The 23,825-nt window shown below is 46.4% G+C and overlaps 1 protein-coding gene across 1 annotated transcript in view; it reads right to left on the bottom strand.

The window, feature by feature from the left end:
- LOC139268485 (MOB kinase activator 3C-like) overlaps nt 1–23,825 on the bottom strand; it is a 110,218-nt gene that overhangs the window by 10,958 nt on the left and 75,435 nt on the right. Inside the window, exon 3 of the mRNA XM_070886716.1 lies at nt 19,703–19,905. Within this exon, the coding sequence (XP_070742817.1) occupies nt 19,703–19,905 (203 nt within the window). The remainder of the gene's footprint in view (nt 1–19,702; nt 19,906–23,825) is intronic.

Raw genomic sequence — 23,825 nt, 5'->3', positions numbered from 1 at the left:
GCTGTTCCAGTACAGCTACGACACTGGCATCTACTCAACAATGAGGAAAATTGCCCAGGTGTGTCCTGTCCACAACAAGCAGGACAAATCCAATCCGGCTAATTACTGCACCATCAGTCTACTCTCAATTATCAGCAAAGTGATGGAAGGTGTCGTTGATAGTGCCATCAAGTGACATTTAATCACCAATAACCAGCTCGTTTATGCTCAATTTGGGTTCCACTAGGATCTACCCCCTGTGACTTTAATGAACCAGAAGGATAACATTTCACGTGATTGTCATCTATTGGGTGGGGGTGGAGAGAGAGAGATTAATTAATTTATTTTCCATCCGGTCACCAAATCTAAAGCAAACTCCTACTAGGAAAGTTCTTGTCTGAGCCATTCCTTGGGGTAAATGAATTTGATATAAAATTACTGGAATATTTTATTAGGCTGAGAGGCCTATTCATCCAATGCAATTATAAGTGTAACAAGAAATTGCAAATAAATCCATTTTACATTTATACTGTCAATAAGATAATCACTGAGCTGTGGATTTCCAATTTGATGTTTTTATTGTTAATGATGTTTTAGTTCCAGATACGTGGTTCAGACCTCTGGTTTGGTTGCTGTATAAGAGGTTGATGTCTCTCATCTCTTTACAATTGAACCAACTGCAGTCATCGATGCTGGGTTCTTCTCACTCCCTGGCAATAGATACAGCCCCCTTTCAAATAAGACAAATGATGTAAAAATGAAATACATATACTGGATGTAGCCAGAGGTAAGGGACTGCACTCAATTACATTGGGTTCACTGATGCGATCAGGGAATTTAATAATGATATTTGTGCTGCTTTAATTCTGTATTACAGAGAGCTCCACTGACAATAGTTGAAATACCCATTGATCTGGAACTTTACATAACTGATTTATGTCCAAGCTGCTGGCAATTAGCACCATGAAGTAAATCAGATGGAACATTAAAAAGTTAAAGATGTGCTCTTAGTATGCCATCTCTTAGCACTTTTCACTGTTAATCACCTACCATAACTTTACAATTTATAGCAGCACTGGTATCAAGAGACATGCAGTTCCTACTGCTGTGCTCCAAAGTATGCTACGGTCTGTTAAAATGCTTATCACCAGTTCTAATTTGTTCCCAATGGTCATATAACTCCCACATATGAAAGGAGCATTGGCAGAGGATTTAGAAATCACTGAGGACATCTGTATATTAACAAACCTACTAGTGGGCAAGTGCCATTGGAACAGAAAGGATTTTTTTTTAAATTAAGGTTGCATGGTTAGGAGTTTCCATTCTAGAAATACTGGAAAATGTAAATAGTAGTACAAATCAGGATTTTGAAGCAATGGATGGAAGAGGAGTATTTGAATGAAGTCTGCAGTTACTTTTACAGTTTTGGGGCAATTTTAATCCTACTCGCTCTGCAGAAACCTGGCAGATGGGCAGTTAAAATTGCCCTGGCTCTTACCTGTCCAAAAGCTGGCATGATCACAACATCTGCAATTTTAACATTCTCTCCTGAGCAGGCAGGAAGGACACGTGCCTGGAGCTAACAGGGAACTTCTTTACATATGCATGTTGTGGCCCGATGACATAATTGAGATCCAACTGAAATGTTAACTCAGGCCTGAGCAGAGAATCCACCTGGAGTTAATATCAGAGCCAATGTGTTTTACCCATTTCCCAACCACATGGTGCAGCATTGCTTGGAAAATAATGGCAAGCTGTTTATATGCCACCACTCATGGAGGGGGCATATTCCAGTTATCCATTATTTCAGCAGAAAGGAAAGACAGCAAGCACAAAGTGGAACTTTATACTTGCCAACATTTTTATTAGCATTATCCACAGACTTTATCCCTGAAATGGCCCCATGTTAATTCGTAGTAATGTTCTTTTACGTAACAGAAATTCTTCCAGAAAATATATATTGAGATAGTATGGACAGAAGTCTGGTGACCTTGTGAAAACTACACATGCTAGTTTTAAAACCTACAAGAGTACAATCATGTAATCATCTTGTGATTTTAAAAAAAATCAGGGCAGTGGTGTTGGTTTGCAGTGGCTTTTGATAGCAGATTTACTGCCCATTTTGCCAGCTCTGTTTCTCTGTTTCAAAATCAAATTTTTCCATTGGTCCCAGCAAAGCAAATTTAAAAATGATATTTCCATTGAATAGACTTTCAGCAAATGAAGATAAGCTGGAGGAAATCAAAGAGGACTGCCTGATGGTGCCGTTATTCAGCAGTAATAGGGGATTCACAGTCAGTAGCAAACCTTGTGCACGGAATATAGATGGCATTGCAGTATGATACTCATTATAACAGAACACTTAAAAAAAAAATTGTAACTTAGGATTTAAAAAGCAGGCCATCACCTGCAGCTAAAAGTACTGCAATGTTACGGGCTGGACTCTAATGCATGACCATCTCAACATCACCCTCCCCATGTCCCAGTCCAATTGACTAGCAACGGTGCTGCTTTATAAATTCAAATGATTGTTGTATCACAGCATTTTCCTTGCCTCCATAAACCATATCCTGACATACACTAATCTTTCTCATCATGGGCTGGATTTTCAGTTCTCCTCATTTCGTAACGGTAATGGCGGCAGGGCGGTAAAGTGTGTGCCCGGGAACAGTTTGCGCCTCAGTCTACAAAATTCATCAGCTGGGCTCTGAGTGTGGGACGGAGTGCTAATGGAGGCGTTAGATGCATCTCTTAGGGTGCAAGGCCAGCTGAGCAAGTGAAAATCCCAAGCTAAAGAGCCGGCCTCAGAGCGCAAAAAAAAAAATCGCAAATAAAATCACAACAAACATTCCCAAAACCTTAAACACCCCACAATAAGCTACATCGCAAAAATAAAACTAAACAAAACAATCAAACGTACCTCATTCACCAATTCCACCACTCACCGCTGCTGGGACAGCTCTGACCGCCTGGTTTTCCAGGTGGTCCCACCATGGCACACTACAGGGTGAGCGCACAACAAATTTCACCACGCAGTCGAAACCGGCGGCATTGCAGGCCGGCTCGGCATTCCTGGGCGGTGCTGCTCTGCTCCCTTGCAAAACCGGCAACTAATTTCCTGGCGGGGAGCTGAGAGCTGGCCGCCCGCCCGGAAACCATTGTCACCTCCATTACTGCCCATCCGGGGCGCGAACAGAGGTGGCAACATAGCAAAAATCCAGCACCATACGTTTAATATCACCAGGTTTAAGGTCACCTATCTCTCAAATAATTAAATAGTTGGAACTCGGTCTTCAATTTTTGCTCTCACTCCAAACTGAATTAAATATCCTGATATGTCTAATATTTTATAAATGCCATTTAAAACAACTACCTATCCAAAGTCATTGTGATCACATTATATACATCTGATTTGGGGCTCTTCAAATGTCATTTTGTAACCAATTTCTCTCTCATTTTTACAGTGTTTGCATTATGTTACCAGATTAAATCATTTAGAATTGTTGAAACATTAGACCAACAAGGCAAATTGAACCATCTCTGCCATTTGGATGAGATGAAAAGTCATCATCCCCTATCTCTTCTGCTGTTAAAGATGTTCCCTCTGCAGTCTATGGTTCCAGGAAGATACAGACCATCGCTTATATACGGAGTGGAAGGGAACTATTGCAAACAATGGCATGGGATTAATTTCCTTTGGTATTGCAGTTTAATTACCTTTCATGGTTATTCATGTAGGATTCCCTTGTGCGCTATTTGACACAGTTGTTACTCCATTTGTTTTAAATGGGTTAAAAACTGTGTCAAAATAGTGCACAAGGGAATGTGTTAAACAATTTGCCACATGGTGACAGTGTGGGTCGGAGGAATTCTGGTGGTGTTTTTTTTGGGTCCTTCTTCACGCTGAATTCCAGCTGATGCAACGGTGTAATTGGATTGAGTACTGCCATTCCATTTACACAGATACTCTGAGTGGGCAGTCCCACAACTATGTTTGTTCTTTGTGCGCAATCACATAGAGCTGAAATCTACCTTTGCATCGGGATGGGTGCAGGGGTGCCGTGGAGCGCGTCAGGAGCACGGACGTTCTATCTGCATGTTCTGCAGTGGCTTTTTAATGAAGCCACTGCAATTGAATCAGTCCTTCGGCTTTTCCGGCCAATTGACTGGAGCGGGTCTGATGACGTCACGAATGTCTTGACTTCAGCTCAGCTATTTAAAAGGAGCATTGCACAGATGACGGTTAAAGGTTGGTGGAGGTGCAGCAGAGGTTGGTGGGGGAGTTAATGCATTGTTGACAGAGTAAGCTGACTGTTGGAATATAAAATTATGCAGATAGATGAGTAAAAAAGCTCTCCCAGATTTAGTGATGCCTCCCTGAAAATCCTGCTTGAAGGAGTTAGGGCCTCCAGGGAGGTCCTCTTCCCTGGTGACGGGAGGAAGAGGCCAGCAGCCGAGACATAGAGGGTATGCCTGGAGATCACAGAACAAGTGAGCAGCAGGAGTGTGGTTCCCAGGTCGTGGATACAGTGACAGGAAGCGATTTAAAAACCTCATGAGGGCAGGAAAGGTGAGTGCAATGCCACATTCAATGACATCCTGCTGGTCCCAACCCCATCACTGCCTATTCCTGCACATCACTCCTCACACCAAACTACCATGCAATTGTACCCATCACTCACTGTCCATGCACCTACTCACATCCCCATCTGACTATCTGCCACTGACATTCACCCTCAGCCTAATGCAATCATAGAAATTAAAACCACAAAAGGAGGCCATTTGGCAACGTCACATAACCACCCTCTACAGATGTAGTCCATCCATCCCTTACACTCATTCCATGGCTCTCAAAGGTCTCGAGTTTCCTGCCTTGCAGGGAACCAGAGGTGACCCTCCAGTAACCACACCATTGACTGTAGCAGAGGAGGAGGTGCTGGACGTAAGGTGAGTTGTGGAGCTGCTGGTGTTTTGAGATGGAGAGAGAGGGACCTCCCAGCTACCCGGTGACAGAATTAAATATCATACATGGCATACAACAGTCACTCATGATGACTGATGTCAGTAGCCAGTGAAATATGACCATGTGCATAATGGTAACTTCAAACATTCTTATCATAACACTTCTAATTCATCTCTTTACTCTCCCACAGATCCATCAAGTGCCCCCCGCCCTCCACTCATTGTCCAGCCACAAAGACCACTCCTCAGAGGATGCCGCGGCCTCTGAAGGTGCACCTTCACACAACCTGTGCGCATCCAGCACCAGTGCAGATAAGTCCATGTTGATGGGTCCTGTGCGAGATAGAGTGTTGTTTTCACCTGGTGTCCCACAGATCACAAGTGAGCAGGAGCAAATGGTGAGTACAGGGACAGCAGTAGAGAGTCCTCGTCAGAAGGTGCAGGATGCTACAAGCATTGCTCAGCTGGACTGTCGCAGGAGAGAGTGTGGAGAGCACCAGTTCCCACTTCACAGGACAGAGTGTGGAGAGCACCAGTTCCCACTATCACAGGACAGAGAGTGGAGAGCACCAGTTCCCACTTCACAGGACAGAGAGTGGAGAGCACCAGTTCCCACTTCACAGGACAGAGTGTGGAGAGCACCAGTTCCCACTGTCACAGGACGGGAGAGTGGAGAGCACCAGTTCCCACTTCACAGGACGGGAGAGTGGAGAGCACCAGTTCCCACTGTCACAGGACAGAGAGTGGAGAGCACCAGTTCCCACTGTCACAGGACGGGAGAGTGGAGAGCACCAGTTCCAACTGTCGCAGGAGAGAGAGTGGAGAGCACCAGTTCGGGGAGGCCATCGACAAAAAGGATGATTCTTGAGGAGCAACAAAAAAAATGCAGGAGGCTCGGGCAGCTTTTCCAGCGTCAATGTGCGCGATTATAGGGAGAATGGAGGAGTCCATCTCCAACATGAGCAGCACCATGTCGCGGGCAATGGGTACGATGTGCTCTTCCATGGAAAGGGTGGCCAGTTGCATGGAGCAGCAAATGCGGCAGTCAAACAAGTGCATACTTGCTGTGAACAACAGCTTGTAGACTCTGATTGCAGTCAAACGAGGGATACAACGCTAGCCTTGGCCGTTCATCATCCCAGTGATGTGCAGCAAAGTGCTCTCCAGCTCCTTGCTAGCAGGGAAGTGTGGATGGGGACATGAAAGTGGGGGCTCTGCTCAAAGCACACCCACTTCTGTCCCGTTGCCACCCCTTCATTCAGAGCACTAAATGCTGCCTTGGATCTCTCTCCTGTGACAGTGGGAACTGGTGCTCTCCACTCTCTGTCCTGTGACAGTGGGAATTGGTGCTCTCCACTCTCTATCCTGCGACAGTTGGAACTGGTGCTCTCCACTCTCCCATCCTGCGACAGTGGGAAATGGTGCTCTCCACTCTCCCATCCTGCGACAGTGGGAAATGGTGCTCTCCACTCTCTCTCCTGTGACAGTTGGAACTGGTGCTCTCCACTCTCTCTCCTGTGACAGTTGGAACTGGTGCTCTCCACTCTCTCTCCTGTGACAATTGGAACTGGTGCTCTCCACTCTCTCTCCTGTGACAATTTGAACTGGTGCTCTCCACTCTCCCGTCCTGTGACAGTGGGAACTGGTGCTCTCCACTCTCTCTCCTGTGACAATTGGAACTGGTGCTCTCCACTCTCTCTCCTGTGACAGTGGGAACTGGTGCTCTCCACTCTCCCATCCTGTGAAGTGGGAACTGGTGCTCTCCACTCTCTCTCCTGTGACAATTGGAACTGGTGCTCTCCACTCTCTCTCCTGTGACAGTTTGAACTGGTGCTCTCCACTCTCCCGTCCTGCGACAGTTGGAACTGGTGCTCTCCACTCTCTCTCCTGTGACAATTGGAACTGGTGCTCTCCACTCTCTCTCCTGTGACAATTGGAACTGGTGCTCTCCACTCTCTCTCCTGTGACAGTTTGAACTGGTGCTCTCCACTCTCTCTCCTGTGACAATTGGAACTGGTGCTCTCCACTCTCTCTCCTGTGACAGTGGGAACTGGTGCTCTCCACTCTCTCTCCTGTGACAGTTTGAACTGGTGCTCTCCACTCTCTGTCCTGTGACAGTGGGAACTGGTGCTCTCCACTCTCTCTCCTGTGACAGTTTGAACTGGTGCTCTCCACTCTCCCGTTGGTGTAGGAGGGAGGGCTTTAGTTTCCTGAACAATTGGGACCGCTTCTGGGGAAGGTGGGACTTGTACAAGTCGGACAGGTTACACGTCAATAGAGACGGGACCAATGTTCTCGTGGGTGGTTTTGATAGTACGGTTGGGGAGGGCTTTAAACTAGCTTGGCAGGGGGATGGGAACCCAGGAGAGGGCTCTGAGCTAGTTAGAGTGGGTGAGAGCTCAGATGAACAGAACCTCAAGAAAGAATGCAAAAGGCAGGAGGCAACAGAGCAGAGTAGCACTGGGGTAAGTGTAAACCACAAGGTGATATGAAGGGACAATATGTATGAATATAAAGGGGCTGCAGGAGGGGTCAAAACTAAAAATCATGGTTTAAAAACTAGTATTAAAACACTCTACCTAAACGCACGCAGCATTCGAAATAAAGTAAATGAGTTGACGGCACAAATCATTACAAATGGGTATGATTTGGTGGCCATTACAGAAACGTGGTTGCAGGGTGGCCAAGACTGGGAATTAAACATATAGGGGTATCTGACAATTCGGAAAGATAGACAAGAAGGGAAAGGAGGTGGGGTAGCTCTGTTAATAAAGGATGATATCAGGGCAGTTGTGAGAGACGATATTGGCTCTAATGAACAAAATGTTGAATCATTGTGGGTGGAGATTAGAGATAGTAAGGGGAAAAAGTCACTGGTGGGTATAGTTTATAGGCCCCCAAATAATAACTTCACATTCTGATGAAATGCATCCCAGGGTATTAAAAGAGATGGCGGAAGTTATAGCAGATGCATTCGTTATAATCTACCAAAATCCTCTGGACTCTGGGGAGGTGCCATTGGAAAGCAGCTAATGTAACGCCTCTGTTTAAAAAAGGGGGCAGACAAAAGGCAGGTAACCATAGGCCGGTTAGTTAAACATCTGTAGTGGGGAAAATGCTTGAAGCTATCATTAAGGAAGAAATAGCGGGACATCTAGATAGGAATAGTGCAATCAAGCAGACGCAACATGGATTCATGAAGGGAAAATCACGTGTAACTAATTTACTGGAATTCTTTGAGGATATAACGAGCATGGTGGATAGAGGTGTACCGATGGATGTGGTGTATTTAGATTTCCAAAAGGCATTCGATAAGGTGCCACGCAGAAGATAGAGGTACGCGGAGTCAGAGGAAATGTATTAGCATGGATAGAGAATTGGCTGGCGAACAGAAAGCAGAGAGTTGGAATAAATGAGTCCTTTTCGGGTTGGAAATCGGTGGTTAGTGGTGTGCCACAGGGATCGGTGCTGGGACCACAACTGTTTACAATATACATAGATGACCTGGAAGAGGGGACAGAGTGTAGTGTAACAGAATTTGCAGATGACACAAAGATTAGTGGGAATGCGGGTTGTGTAGAGGACACAGAGAAGCTGCAAAGAGATTTAGATAGGTTAAGCGAATGGGCTAAGGTTTGGCAGATGGAATACAATGTCGGAAAATGTGAGGTCATCCACCTTGTGAAAAAAATACAGTAAAAGGGAATATTATTTGAATGGGGAGAAATTACAACATGCTGCCGTGCAGTGGGTCCTGGGGGTCCTTGTGCATAAATCCCAAAAAGTTAGTTTGCAGGTGCAGCAGGTAATCAGGAAGGCGAATGGAATGTTGGCCTTCATTACGAGAGGGATGGAGTACAAAAGCAGGGAGGTCCTGCTGCAACTGTACAGAGTATTGGTGAGGCCGCACCTGGAGTACTGCGTGCAGTTTTGGTCATCTTACTTAAGGAAGGATATACTAGCTTTGGAAGGGGTACAGAGACAGGGGTAGGCTGATTCCGGAGAAGAGAGGGTTACCTTATGATGATAGATTGAGTAGACTGGGTCTTTACTCGTTGGAGTTCAGAAGGATGAGGGGTGATCTTATAGAAACATTTAAAATAATGAAAGGAATAGACAAGATAGAGGCGGAGAGGTTGTTTCCACTGGTCGGGGAGACTAGAACTAGGGGGCACAGCCTCAAAATATGGGGGAGCCAATTTAAAACAGAGTTGAGAAGGAATTTCTTCTCCCAGAGGGTTGTGAATCTGTGGAATTCTCTGCCCAAGGAAGCAGTTGAGGCTAGCTCATTGAATATATTCAAATCACAGATAGATAGATTTTTAACCAATAAGGGAATTAAGGGTTATGGGGAGCGGGCGGGTAAGTGGAGCTGAGTCCACGGCCAGATCAGCCATGATCTTGTTGGGTGGCGGAGCAGGCTCGAGGGGCTAGATGGCCTACTCCTGTTCCTAATTCTTATGTTCTTATGTTCTTATGAATGTTGGGGAAGTCCATAACCAGGGGTCACAGTCTAAGGATAACGGGTAAGCCATTTAGGACCAAGATGAGGAGAAACTTCTTCACCCAGAGAGTGGTGAACCTGTGGAATTCTCCACCACAGAAAGTTGTTGAGGCCAATTCACTAAATATATTCAAAAAGGAGATCGATGTAGTCCTTACTACGAGGGGGATCAAGGAGTATGGCGAGAAAGCAGGAATGGGGTACTGAAGTTGCATGTTCAGCGATGAACTCATTCAATGGCGGTGCAGGCTCGAAGGGCCGAATGGCCTACTCCTGCACCTATTTTCTATGTTTCTATGGATTTCGATGGCCAAGACGGTGTCTGCACATGCGCAGGAGGAGCAGTCTTTGACAGGGCCCTCACAGGCTGCAAAACCCAGAGGATGTCCGCCAAAAGTGTCTGAGCAGTCGCAGCAGGGAAGTGAGCAGCCTGCCTCTACCTCTGCTGAAGCCACAGGGGTTGCACGTCATAGAAGTAATAGAAAAATAAAAATGACACAATTGTAGATGCATAAAGGTATGCACATGGGTGTGTTCCAAAATGTTAGAGGGTTAAGCTGCAATTCAATTAATGACCACGTAAGTTCATTTATTTGCACCACTTTTGGAGGCCGAGAGGTCGGGAGGCCACAGAGGTCGGTGAATTCAGGAGGCTAGAGGTCAGTGAGGTGAGTTGGTGGGGGAGTTCTTCTAGTCGGGAGGTTAGCGAATAGCTAGGCCCTGAGGTCGGCGAGTCGGGAGGTCGGCGAGTCGGTAAAGCCCTGAGGTCGGCAAGTGGGTAAGGCCCTGAGGTCAGCGAGTCGGTGAATCGGGAGGTCGGCGAGTCAGTAAGGCCCTGAGGTCAGCGAGTCGTCGAGTCGGGAGGTCGACAAGCCAGTAAGACCCTGAGGTCGGTGAGTTGGTGAGTTGGGAGGTCGGCGACTGAGTCGGGAGGTTAGCGAATAGCTAGGCCCTGAGGTCAGCGAGTCAGTAAGGCCCTGAGGTCGGCGAGTCGGTAAAGCCCTGAGGTCAGTGAGTCAGTAAGGCCCTAAGGTCGGCGAGTCAGTAAGGCCCTGAGGTCGGCGAGTCGGTAAGGCCCTGAGGTCGGCGAGTCGGTAAGGCCCTGAGGTCGGCGAGTCGGTAAGGCCCTGAGGTCGGCGAGTCGGTAAGGCCCTGAGGTCGGCGAGTCGGTAAGGCCCTGAGGTCAGCGAGTCGGTAAGGCCCTGAGGTCAGCGAGTCGGTAAGGCCCTGAGGTCGGCGAGTCGGTAAGGCCCTGAGGTCAGCGAGTCAGTAAGGCCCTGAGGTCGGCGAGTCGGTAAGGCCCTGAGGTCAGCGAGTCAGTAAGGCCCTGAGGTCAGCGAGTCAGTAAGGCCCTGAGGTCGGCGAGTCGGTAAGGCCCCGAGGTCAGCGAGTCAGTAAGGCCCTGAGGTCAGCGAGTCAGTAAGGCCCTGAGGTCAGCGAGTCAGTAAGGCCCTGAGGTCAGCGAGTCAGTAAGGCCCTGAGGTCAGCGAGTCAGTAAGGCCCTGAGGTCAGCGAGTCAGTAAGGCCCTGAGGTCAGCGAGTCAGTAAGGCCCTGAGGTCGGCGAGTCGGTAAGGCCCTGAGGTCAGTGAGTCAGTAAGGCCCTGAGGTCGGCGAGTCGGTAAGGCCCTGAGGTCGGCGAGTCGGTAAGGCCCTGAGGTCAGCGAGTCAGTAAGGCCCTGAGGTCGGCGAGTCGGTAAGGCCCTGAGGTCAGCGAGTCGGTAAGGCCCTGAGGTCAGCGAGTCAGTAAGGCCCTGAGGTCAGCGAGTCGGTAAGGCCCTGAGGTCAGTGAGTCAGTAAGGCCCTGAGGTCGGCGAGTCGGTAAGGCCCTGAGGTCAGTGAGTCAGTAAGGCCCTGAGGTCAGCGAGTCAGTAAGGCCCTGAGGTCAGCGAGTCGGTAAGGCCCTGAGGTCGGCGAGTCGGTAAGGCCCTGAGGTCGGCGAGTCGGTAAGGCCCTGAGGTCAGCGAGACGGTGAGTCGGGTGGTCGGCGAATAGGTAGGCCCTGTGAAGTCGGCGAGTCAGGAGCTCGGAAACCGGGAGTTCGGAGGCCTTAGAGGTCAGTGAGGTGAGTTGGTAAGTAGCTCTCTTTTCTCTATTTCTTTTAGGTTGGGAGTTCGGAGACCGAGAGGTCGGGAGGCCACAGAGGTCGGTGAGGTAAGTTGGTAAGTCGGTCTCTTTTCTCTATTTCTTTTTAAGTAGATTTTAAACCAGATAAGGCTAACTGGAGGGATGGCAGTGCAGCTCAGACCGGTGGAGTGCACATCCTGCGGTATGTGGGAAGTCCTGGACGCTTCACGCAGCCTAGACAACCATGTGTGCAGTGACCTCAAAAGGTAGTAATCTCCAGGTTACTACCGGTGCCACGTGCTAATGAGTATAAGAATAGAAAGATAGAGAGAATGAACACGTGTCTGGAAAGTTGGTGTAGGAGGGACGGCTTTAAATTCTTGAGGCATTGGGACGGCTTCTGGGGGAGATGGGACCTGTACATACCGGATGCGTTGCACCTCAACAGTGCCGGGACCAATATCCTCACGGGGAGTTTTGCTAGTGCTGTTGGAGAGAGCTTAAACTAGCTTGGCAGGGGGATGGGAACCCGAGAACGAATTCAAAAGGGAAGGAAGTAAAGCAAGAATCTAGAAAGCAAATCGGTAAGACAGAGGAAACTGGGCTTAAGTATGTAGTAAGCAAGGAGGTCTTCCTGCGCTGAATGGTATATACTTTAATGCAAGGAGTGTAGTGAATAAGGCGGATGAGCTAACAGCACAGGTTGACACTTGGGAGTATGGCATTATAGTCATTACAGAAACATGGCTGAAAGAGGGGCAGGTTTGGCAGGCGCAATATAAAGGCAAGTCTTTCTTTTGGTTCCTGATCCTTTCATACCTTTTGCCTGTAGAATTTGGCTGGTAGCAACTGAAGTAAGAAAACCTGAGCAGGCTCCAGTGACCCAGGGGAAGAACACGGGAGGGTGGGGAGCTGCCCTCACCTGGCCCCGTTCTTGCTCGGGGTCTGGCTTTCTAGCCAGACTCATTGGGTAGCGATCGAGAGCGCAATCCCTGGCTAATTTCCCCCTCAATCCCTGCCCTTGCCAAGGCCAATCAGTACCCCTACCACCACCCCTGTCAACGTTGGCTAAAGTTGATCTTGTGACACTTCAAAAAGTACTTCATTGGCTGTAAAGCGCTATGGGGCTTCCTATGAGGAGAGATTGAGTAGACGAGGTGTATATTCTCTAGAGTTTAGAAGAGTTTAGATCTCATTGAAACATACAACATTCTTACAGGGTTTGATAGGGTAGATGCAGGGAGGATGTTTCCTCCTGGCTGGGGAGTCTAGAACCAGGGGTCAGAGTCTCAGAATAAAAGGGTTGCCATTTGGGACTGAGATGAGGAGAAACTTCTTCACTCAGAGGGTGATGAATCTTTGGATTTCTCTACCCCAGAGGGCTGTGGATGCTCAGTCGTTGAGTATATTCAAGATAGTGATCGATAGATTTTTGGATATTAAGGGAATCGAGGGATATGGGGACAGTGCAGGAAAGTAGAGTTGAGGTCGATGATCAGCCATGATCTCATTGAATGGCGGAGCAGGCTTGAGGGGCCGAATGACCTACTCCTGCTCCTAATTCTTATGTCTTCTGTTTTATCACTATTCCTGGCTACAAGATTTTTAGATAAGATAGAGAGAGGGGTAAAAAGTGGAGTTGGATTGTGGTACTGATTAAAGAAACTATTACAATGGTGAGGAGGGATGATATGTTAGAGGGATCATCAAATGAGGCCATATGGGTCGAATTGAAAAATAATGAAGGGGCGATCACACTGCTGGGCATGTATTATAGACCCCCAAACAGTGGGAGGGAGATAGAGGAGCAAATATGTAGGCAAATTGCTGTGGAGTCCAATAACCATAGGGTAGTAATAGTAGGGGATTTTAACTATCCAAATATTGATTGGGACAATTTTAGTGTGAAGGGTGTAGAGGGTGCGGAATTCTTGAAATGCATTCAAGAGAACTTTTTGAGTCAGTATGTAGCAAGCCCAACACGAGAGGGGGATTTAGTTTTGGGGAATGAAGCTGGGCAGGTTGAAGGGGTATTAGTGGGAGAGCACTTGGGTGCCAGTGACCATAATTCAGTCAGATTCAAGTTGGTTATGGATAAGGACAAGAATAGGCCTGGAATAAAAGTTCTGAATTGGGAAAAAGCTAATTTTGCTAAGTTAAGGAGCGATTGGACTGGAAACAGTTACTTGTGGGCAAATCGGTGTTGGAACAGTGGGAGGCATTTAAGGAGGAGATCTGGAAGGCTCAGGCCAAAGAAAAAGGCTGGGAAAAATAATTCTAGAGCCCCTTGGATGTCTAGGGACTTACAGGGGAGGATTAAGAAAAAAAGGGACGCTTATGTCATACATCAACGGTTAAATACTATAGAATCTTTAGAGGAATATAGAAAGTTAAGAGGCAAAATTAAAAAAGGATATTAGGAATGCTAAGAGAGCACGAGAAATTCTTGGCCAGTAAAATTAAGGAAAACCCTAAGATGTTCTATAAATATATTAAGAGTAAGAGGGTAACTAAAGAAAGGGTAGGGCCTATTAGAGACCATGAGGGTAATCTTTGTGTGGAGGCGGAAAATGTTGGGAAGGTTCTTAGCGAATACTTTACATCTGTTTTCACAAAGGAGAGGGGCAATGCAGATATTGCTATCAAGGAGGAGTGTGATATTCTGGATGAAATAAATATAGTGAGAGAGGAAGTATTAAGGGGTTTAGCAGCTTTGAAAGTAGATAAGTCCCCAGGCCCAGGTGAAATGCATGCCAGGCTGTTGAGCGAAGTAAAAGAGGAAATAGCTGAGGCCTTGACCATCATTTTCCAGTCCTCTTTGGATCTAGGCATGGTGCCGGATGATTGGTGGACGCTAATGTAGTACCCTTGTTTAAGAGAGAAAGGGATAAGCCGAGTAGTTACAGGCCTGTCAGCCTAACCTTAGTGGTGGGAAAATTATTGGAAAAAAATCATGAAAGACAAGATAAATCTGCATCTGGAAAGGCAAGGATTAATTAGGGACAGTCAGCATGGATTTGTTAAGGGAAAATCGTGTCTGATTAACCTGATTGAAGTTTTTGAGGAGGTAACCAAGAGGGTCGACGAAGGTAGTGCATACGATGTAGTATACATGGACTTTAGCAAAGCTTTTGATAAGGTCCCACATGGTAGACTGGTCATGAAGGTTAAAGCCCATGGGATCCTGGGCAAAGTGGCAAGTTGGATCCAAAATTGGCTTGGAGGTAGGAAGCAAAGGATAATAATTGATGGATGTTTTTATGACTGGAAGGATGCTTCCAGTGGGTTTCCACAGGGCTCAGTATTGGGACCCTTGCTTTTTGTGGTATATATCAATGATTTAGATTTGAATATAGGGAGTATGATTTAGAAGTTTGCAGACAACACTAAAATTGGCTGTGTGGTTGATAATGAAGAGGAAAGTCATGGGCTGGAGGAGGATATCAATCTACTGGTCAGGTGGGCAGAGCAGTGGCAAATGGAATTTAATTCAGAGAAGTGTGAGGTGATGCACTTTGGGAGGGCTAATAAGGAAAGGGTATACACATTAAATGGTAGGCCACTTAATAGTGTAGATGAACAAAGGGACCTTGGAGTGCTTGTCCACAGATCCCTGAAAGTAGCAGGCCAGGTGGATAAGGTGGTTAAGAAGGTATGCAGAATGCTTGCCTTATTTGGCCAAGGCATAGAATAGAAGAGCAGGGAGGTTATGCTTAAATTGTATAATACTTTGGTTAGGCCACAGCTGGAGTACTACATGCAGTTCTAGTCGCCGTAGTATAGGAAAGACGTGATTGCACTAGAGAGGGTGCAGAGGAGATTTACTAGGATGCTTTCTGGAATGGAGAATCTTAGTTATGAGGACAGATTGGATAGGCTGTGTTTGATCTCATTGGAACAGAGGAGGTTGAGAGACCTCATTGAGGTGTACAAAATATTGAGAGTCCTGGACATAGTGGATAGTAAGGGTCTATTTCTATTGGTGGAGCGGTCTATTATGAGGGGGCATAGTTTTAAGGCGGTTGGTGGAAGGTTTAGAGGGGATTTGAGGGGTAGCTTCTTTACGCAGAGGGTTGTGGGGATCTGAAACTCGCTACCTGGAAGAGTGGTGAATGCAGAAACCCTCACCACCTTTAAGAGATTGTTGGATGGGCACTTACAAGTGCAGTAACCTGCAGGGTTACAGACCTACAGCTGGTAATTGGAATTAGACTGGATGACCTTTTGTTGGTCGGCGCAGATCTAATGGTAAGTACTGCAGGGAATAGAATACGGCCAGGGTGATCTCCTGGACTAGTTTCGATCGCCTGGATGAGTCGGAGAGGAATTTTCCCAGATTTTTTCTCCCTAAATTGGCCTGGATTTTTATCTGGTTTTTGCCTCTCCCAGAAGATCACATGGCTCCGGTTGAGGTGGAGTGTAGAATGTTTTAGTATAAGGTGTGTAGCAGTTGTGGTGAGGCGGACTGGTTGGGCTGGGTGCTCTTTCCGTCATTGTTCATAGGTTTATATGTAACCTTTAGGGTTGCTGACCAAGGGCCGTGTGGCTCTTTGTCGGCTGGCGCGGACACGATGGGCCGAAATGGCCCCCTTTTACGCTGTAAATTTCTTTGTTTCTATGTTTCCCACTTTTTACATTTTTGCCTGCTACCTGGGAAGTGGCATTGTTGGCTGGAGTGAATGATAAGACATTACTTAACATTGAGCAATGGGGCTTTGAGTGACAGGAATAGTTTACATAAGAACATAAGAAATAGGAGCAGGAGTAGGCCTGCTCCACCATTCAATAAGACCATGGCTGATCATCGACCTCAACTCCGCTTTCCCGCCCAATCTCCATAATCTCTTGATTCCCCAAGACTCCAAAAATCTATCTATCTCAGCCTTGAATATACTCAGAGACTCAGCATCCACAGCCCTCTGGGGCAGAGAATTCCAAAGATTCACAACTCTCTGAGTGAAGAAATTCCTCCTCATCTCTGTCTTAAATGGCCTACCCCTTATCCTGAGACTGTACCCCCTAGTTCTAGACACTCCAGTCAGGGGAAAGAACCTCTCAGCATCTACCCTGTCAATCCCCTTCAGAATCTTGTATGTTTCAATGAGATCACATCTCATTCTTCCAAACTCCAGAGAGTATAGGCCCATTCTACACAATTTCTCATCATAAGACAGCCCTCTCATGGAATCATAGACAATTACAGCACGGAAGGAGGCCATTTCGTCCCATCGTGTCCATGCCGGCTGACCAAGTGCTATCCGGACTAATCCCACTTTTCAGCTCTCGTTTTGTAACCCTGTAGGTTACGGCATTTTGAGTGCACTTCCAAGTATTTTGTAAATGTGGTGAGGGTTTCTGCCTCTACCACCCTTTCAGGCAGTGAGTTCCAGACCCCTACCACCCTCTGTGAATCTAGTGAATCTTCATTGCACTGCCTCCAAGACAAGTACATCTTTCCTCAGATAAGGAGACCAAAACTCTGCAGAGTACTCCAGGTGTGGTCTCACCAAGGCCCTGTACAATTGTAGCAAGAGTTCCTTACTCTTATACTCCAACTCCCTTGCAATAAAAGGACAACATGCCATTTGCCTTCCTTATTGCTTGCGGTACCTGCATGCTAGCTTTCTGTGTTTCTTGCACAAGGACACCCAAATCTCTCTGAACACCAACATTTAAAAGTTTCTCACCATTCAAAAATTATACTGCTTCTCTATTCTTCCTACCAACGTGAATAACCTCACATTTCCCCACATTATACTCCATCTGCCACTTTACTGCATACTCACTTAGTCTATCTGTATCCCTTTGCAGACGCTTTGGCCCCAAACTTGGTGGAAGCTAAGTTCCACCCAAGTGCCGCCCAAAGGACCGCCAAGATACTCGACGGTACTTTGGGGGGAATTTCGTAAAAAAAGTCTTTGAAAGACTGCCTCTCTCCTCTATCTCGTCTAAAAATCCTGTAGCCAGGAATATTGATAAAACATAAGACATAAGAATTAGGAGCAGGAGTAGGTCATTCGGCCCCTCAAGCCTGCTCCAACCTGTGAAGCCTCCTTAAATACCTGTGCTCCCAAGGGATTATGGGATCCCTTGGGACTCCAAGGGATGAGCCCTCTGATGGCTGTACAGAGTACATTCAAGTATACATAGATAACAATATCCTTTTGTGTTTCATGCACAAGTACTCCCAGGTCCCGCTGTACTGTGGCACTTTGCAATCTTTCTCCATTTAAATAATAACTTGCTCTTTGATTTTTTTCTGCCAAAGTGCATGACCTCACACTTTCCAACATTATACTCCATCTGCCAAATATATGCCCACTCACTTAGCCTGCCTATGTCCTTTTGCAGATTTTTTGTGTCCTCCTCACACATTGCTTTTCCTCCCATCTTTGTATCATCAGCAAACTTGGCTACGTTACAATCAGTCCCTTCTTCCAAGTCGTTAATATTGATTGCAAATAGTTGGTGTCCCAGGACTGATCCCTGTGGCACCCCACTAGTTACTGGTTGCCAACCAGAGAATGAACCATTTAGCCTGACTCTCTGTTCTCTGTTAGTCAATCCTCTATCCATGCTAATATATTACCCCCAATCCCGTGAACTTTTATTTTCTTGTGCAGTAACCTTTTATGTGGCACCTTGTCAAATGCCTTCTGGAAGTCCAAATAAACCACATCCACTGGTTCCCCTTTATCCACCCTGTTTGTTAAATCCTCAAAGAACTCCAGCAAATTTGTCAAACATGACTTCCCCTTCATAAGTCCATGCTAACTCTGCCTTACTGAATTTTGCTTTTCCAAATGTCCTGCTACTGCTTCTTTAATAATGGACACCAACATTTTCCCAACCACAGATGTTAAGCTAACTGGTCTATAGTTTCCTGCTTTTTGTCCGCCTCCTTTTTTAAATAGGGGCATTACATTTGCAGTTTTCCAATCTGCTGGGACCTCCCTAGATTCCAGGGAATTTTGGTAAATTACAATCAATGCATCCACAATCCCTGCCGCTACTTCTCTTAAGACTCTAGGATGCAAGCCATCAGTTCCAGGGGATTTATCTGCCTTTAATCCCATTATCTTACTGAGTACCACCTCCTTAGTGATTATGATTGTGTTAAGTTCCTCCCCCCCTATAGCCCTAGACTATCAACTGTTGGAATATTGTTCGTGGACTCTACCGTAAAGAGTGATACAAAATATTTGTTCAGAGTTTCTGCCATCTCCATGTTCCCCATTTCTAATTCTCCGGTCTCGTCCTCTAAGGGACCAACGTTTACTTTCGCCACCCTTTTCCTTTTTATATACCTATAGAAACTCTTGCTATCTGTTTTTATATTTTGGGCTAGTTTACTTTCATAGTCTATCTTCCCTTTCTTAATCATTTTTTTAGTTGTTCTTTGCTGGCTTTTAAAGCTTCCCAGTCTTCTGTCCTCCCACTAGTTTTGTATGCCCTTTTTTTAAATTGGATACAGTTCTTTATTTCTTTAGTTAGCCACGGATGGCTATCTTTTCTCTTACACCCTTTCCTCCTCACTGGAAAATATTTTTCTTGAGAGTTGTGAAATATCTCCTTAAATGTACACCACTGTTCATCAACCGCCCTACACTTTAATCTATTTTCTCAGTCCACTTTACCAACTCTGCCCTCATACCTTCATAGTCTCCTTTATTAAGCTTAGTACGCTGGTTAGAGATCCAACTTTCTCACCCTCTATCTGAATTTGAAATTCAATCGTACTATGATCACGCATTCCAAGGGGAGCCTTTACTAGGAGACTGTTTATTAATCCTGTCTTATTACACAGGACCAGATTTCAGATAGCCTGCCCCCTGGTTGGCTCCGTTACATACTGCTCAAGGAACCCATCCCTTATGCACTCTATGAACTCCTCAAGGCTACCCTGACCAATTTAATTTGTCCAATCAAAATGGAGGTTAAAATCACCCATGATAATGCCCTACTCCTGCTCCTAGGTCTTAAGTTCTTATGTTGAAATCATATTTTGCAACGGTAGTTCATTGCTGCTGATAACACTATCTTCTAACTTGCAAATAGCCACCCCTACAAGCATTTGAGAATGTGCATGCCATTCACAAATGGTTAAAGTACAAGACTATGTGTATACAATCAAGCCATCAGAAATACAAGTCCACAGGCAGATATATATATACACATGTGAATAAACATACCAGAGGCTCCAATTCCCGCTCATCAGTCAAGTCAAACTCGGTCACAAAGTAGTAAAAATGCTTGTAGCAGGTATTGACATGGGCTTCAGCTCCCATGGTGGTAATCCGATCAAAATGATGGATGTAAACATGAACAAAGACACGGAAAAGTCTGGTGAGAATCTTCTTACAGAGTTGCATGAAATTCTTAGGGAAGGGAACACCTAGGAAAAAGGAGACAGTGAAGTTGAAAATTTGTTTTGTTTGGGAAAAACCCCTCATATATACACAACATTGTTTATGATATCAGTTTAATGAACTCTTCTCCCTCTTACCTCTAAGGTGATTGAGTGACACAGCATAAATACATACCTACAAAACTCAGTAAAAGGTAATGTTATATATGTAAACTGTACAGCCACCAGAGAGCTCATCCACTGGAGTCCCAAAGGATCCCATAATTCCTTGGGAGCACAGGTATTTAAGGAGGCCTCACAGGTTGGAGAGGCACTCTGGAGACCTGCAATAAAAGACTATGGTCACACTTTACTTTGAGCTCACAATATTCAGTCTGACTCTTTCTTCATACATAACACTGGCGATGAGATACAGATAGCGAACCCAAAGATGCAGAGAACAGTGGACATCCTGGAGAAATTCTCAGAGGGAGATGATTGGGAAACCTTTGTGGAGCGACTCGACCAATACTTCGTGGCCAATGAGCTAGATGGGGAAGAGAACGCTGCCAAACAAAGGGCGATCCTCCTCACCGTCTGTGGGGCACCAACGTATGGCCTCATGAAGAATCTGCTCACTCCAGCAAAACCCACGGAGAAATCGTACGACGATTTGTGCACACTGGTTTGAGAGCATTTGAACCCGAAGGAAAGCGTTCTGATGGCGAGATACCGGTTCTACATCTACAAAGGGTCTGAAGGCCAGGAAGTGGCGAGTTATGTCGCCGAGCTAAGACGACTTGCAGGATATTGCGAATTTGAAGGACATTTGGAGCACATGCTCAGAGACTTTTTCGTACTTGGCACTGGCCATGAAACCATACTTCGCAAGCTTTTGACTGTAGAAACCCCAACCTTGAGTAAGGCCATAGCAATAACCTAGGCGTTCATTGTCACCAGTGACAATACGAAGCAAATCTCTCAGCACACAAGTGCTGCTACAAGCACTGTGAACAAAGTGATGTTGTTTTCAAATCGCAACGTACAGGGCAGGTCAAACATGCCTGCAGCTACACGTCTGCAGATGTCTGAGTCCACCATCAAGGGTGATGAATGCAAGGCCATTAACACCTTGTTGGCGCTGCAGGGGTGATCGCTTCCATTCATGCCGATTCAAAGAGTACATTTGCAAGGGCTGTGGAACAATGGGACACCTCCAACCAAGTGTGTAGGCGAGCTGCAAATCCTGTTAATCCTGCAAACCACCATGTTGCAGAGGAGGAAAGATCCATGGCGGATCACGACAAACCAGAGCCTCAGACCGATAAGGCAGAGGTACATGGGATGCAAACATTTACCATAAAGTGTCCCCGATAATGCTGAATGTTGAACTAAATGGACTCCCGGTGTCAATGGAGCTGGACACGGGTGCGAGCCAGTCCATCATGGGCAAAAAGACTTAAAAAAAATTGCCAGTCTTAACTCCAATTCGCACAAAACTAAGAACTGATTCCTGTAATCGGCAGTGCTACCGTAAAGGTCTCCTACGATGGAGTGGTGCACAAGCAACCAATCTGGGTGGTACTGGGCGATGGTCCCACGCTGGTCGGCAGGAACTGGCTGGGAAAGATACGCTGGAACTGGGACGACCTCCGAGCGCTATCGCCCGCTGATGACACTTTGTATGTCCAGGTCTTAAACAAATTTCCTTCGCTGTTCAAACCAGGCATCGGGAAATTCCAAGGAGCAAAAGTGCAGATCCGCCTAATTCCGGGGATGCGATCCATCCATCACAAAATGAGAGCAGTACCGTATATGATGAGAGAAAGGGTAGAGATCGAGCTAGACCAGCTGCAAAGAGAGGGCATCATTTCACCGATCGAGTTCAATGAGTGGGCCAGTCCGATTGTCCCAGTCCTCAACGGAGACGGCACCATCAGAATCTGTGGCGATTACAAAGTAACTATCAATCGTTTCTCCCTGCAGGACCAATACCCACTACCAAAGGCAGCCAACCTTTTTGCAATGCTGACGGGAGGAAAGATGTTCACGAAGCTGGATTTGACTTCAACCTACATGACGCAGGAAGCTGGAGGAATCATCGAAGGGCCTCACCTGCATCAACAAGCACAAAGGTTCCTTCATTTATAACAGATGTCCATTTGAAATTCGATCAGCGGTGGCGATATTCCAGAGAAACATGGAAAGCTTACTGAAGTCGGTCCCGTGCACCATGGTTTTCCAGGACGACGTCTTCATTACAGATCGGGACACAGTCGAGCATCTGCAGCACCTGGAGGAAGTTCTAAGTCGACTCAACCGCGTGGGGCGCAGGTTAAAACGCTCGAAGTGCGTTTTCCTGATGCCTGAAGTGGAGTTCCTGGGGAGGAGGATTGTGGCGGATGGCATCAGGCCCACCAATTCAAAGACTGAGGCAATCGAGAACACACCGAGGCCACAGAACGTGACGGAGCTGCGGTTGTTTCTAGGACTCCTGAACTACTTTGGTCACTTCTTACCTGGTCTCAGCACACTGTTAGAACCACTGCACGCCTTACTGCATAAAGGGGACGAATGGGTATGGGGCAAAAGCCAAGAAAATTCCTTTGTAAAAGCAAGAAAATTGTTATGCTCAAACAAATTGCTTGTGTTGCATGATCTATGTAAGCATTTGGTACTAGCGTCGTCATATGGCGTCGGGTGTGTATTGCAACAAGCTAATGATTTTGGAAAATTGCAACCGGTTGCTTATGCATCCAGGAGTCTGTCTAAGGCTGAGAGGGCCTACAGCATGATTGAAAAAGAAGCGTTAGCGTGTATCTATGGGGTAAAGAAAATGCATCAATATCTGTTTGGGCTAAAATTTGAATTGGAAACTGACCATAAGCCACTTATATCCCTGTTTTCCGAGAGTAAAGGGATAATTACTAATGCATCGGCCTGCATCCAGAGATGGGCACTCACGTTGTCCGCATACAACTACGCCATCCGCCACAGGCCAGGCACAGAAAATTGCGCCGATGCTCTCAGTAGGCTGCCATTGCCCACCATGGGGATGGAAATAACGCAGCCGCATAGAAACATAGAAACATAGAAAATAGGTGCAGGAGTAGGCCATTCGGCCCTTCTAGCCTGCACCGCCATTCAATGAGTTCATGGCTGAACATTCAACTTCAGTACCCCATTCCTGCTTTCTCGCCGTACCCCTTGATCCCCCTAGTAGTAAGGACCTCATCTAACTCCTTTTTGAATATATTTAGTGAATTGGCCTCAACAACTTTCTGTGGTAGAGAATTCCACAGGTTCACCACTCTCTGGGTGAAGAAGTTCCTCCGCATCTCGGTCCTAAATGGCTTACCCCTTATCCTTAGACTGTGACCTCTGGTTCTGGACTTCCCCAACATTGGGAACATTCTTCCTGCATCTAACCTGTCTAACCCCGTCAGAATTTTAAACGTTTCTATGAGGTCCCCTCTCATTCTTCTGAACTCCAGTGAATACAAGCCCAGTTGATCCAGTCTTTCTTGATAGGTCAGTCCCGCCATCCCGGGAATCAGTCTGGTGAACCTTCGCTGCACTCCCTCAATAGCAAGAATGTCCTTCCTCAGGTTAGGAGACCAAAACTGTACACAATACTCCAGGTGTGGCCTCACCAATGCCCTGTACAACTGTAGCAACACCTCCCTGCCCCTGTACTCAAATCCCCTTGCTATGAAGGCCAACATGCCATTTGCTTTCTTAACCGCCTGCTGCACCTGCATGCCAACCTTCAATGACTGATGTACCATGACACCCAGGTCTCTTTGCACCTCCCCTTTTCCTAATCTGTCACCATTCAGATAATAGTCTGTCTCTCTGTTTTTACCACCAAAGTGGATAACCTCACATTTATCCACATTATACTTCATCTGCCATGCATTTGCCCAATCACCTAACCTATCCAAGTCGCTCTGCAGCCTCACAGCATC

Source organism: Pristiophorus japonicus, chromosome 8, assembly GCF_044704955.1.
Source record: "Pristiophorus japonicus isolate sPriJap1 chromosome 8, sPriJap1.hap1, whole genome shotgun sequence".
In the NCBI taxonomy this organism is placed as follows: Eukaryota; Metazoa; Chordata; class Chondrichthyes; family Pristiophoridae; genus Pristiophorus; species Pristiophorus japonicus.
This window is presented reverse-complemented; position numbering and strand designations above follow the sequence as displayed.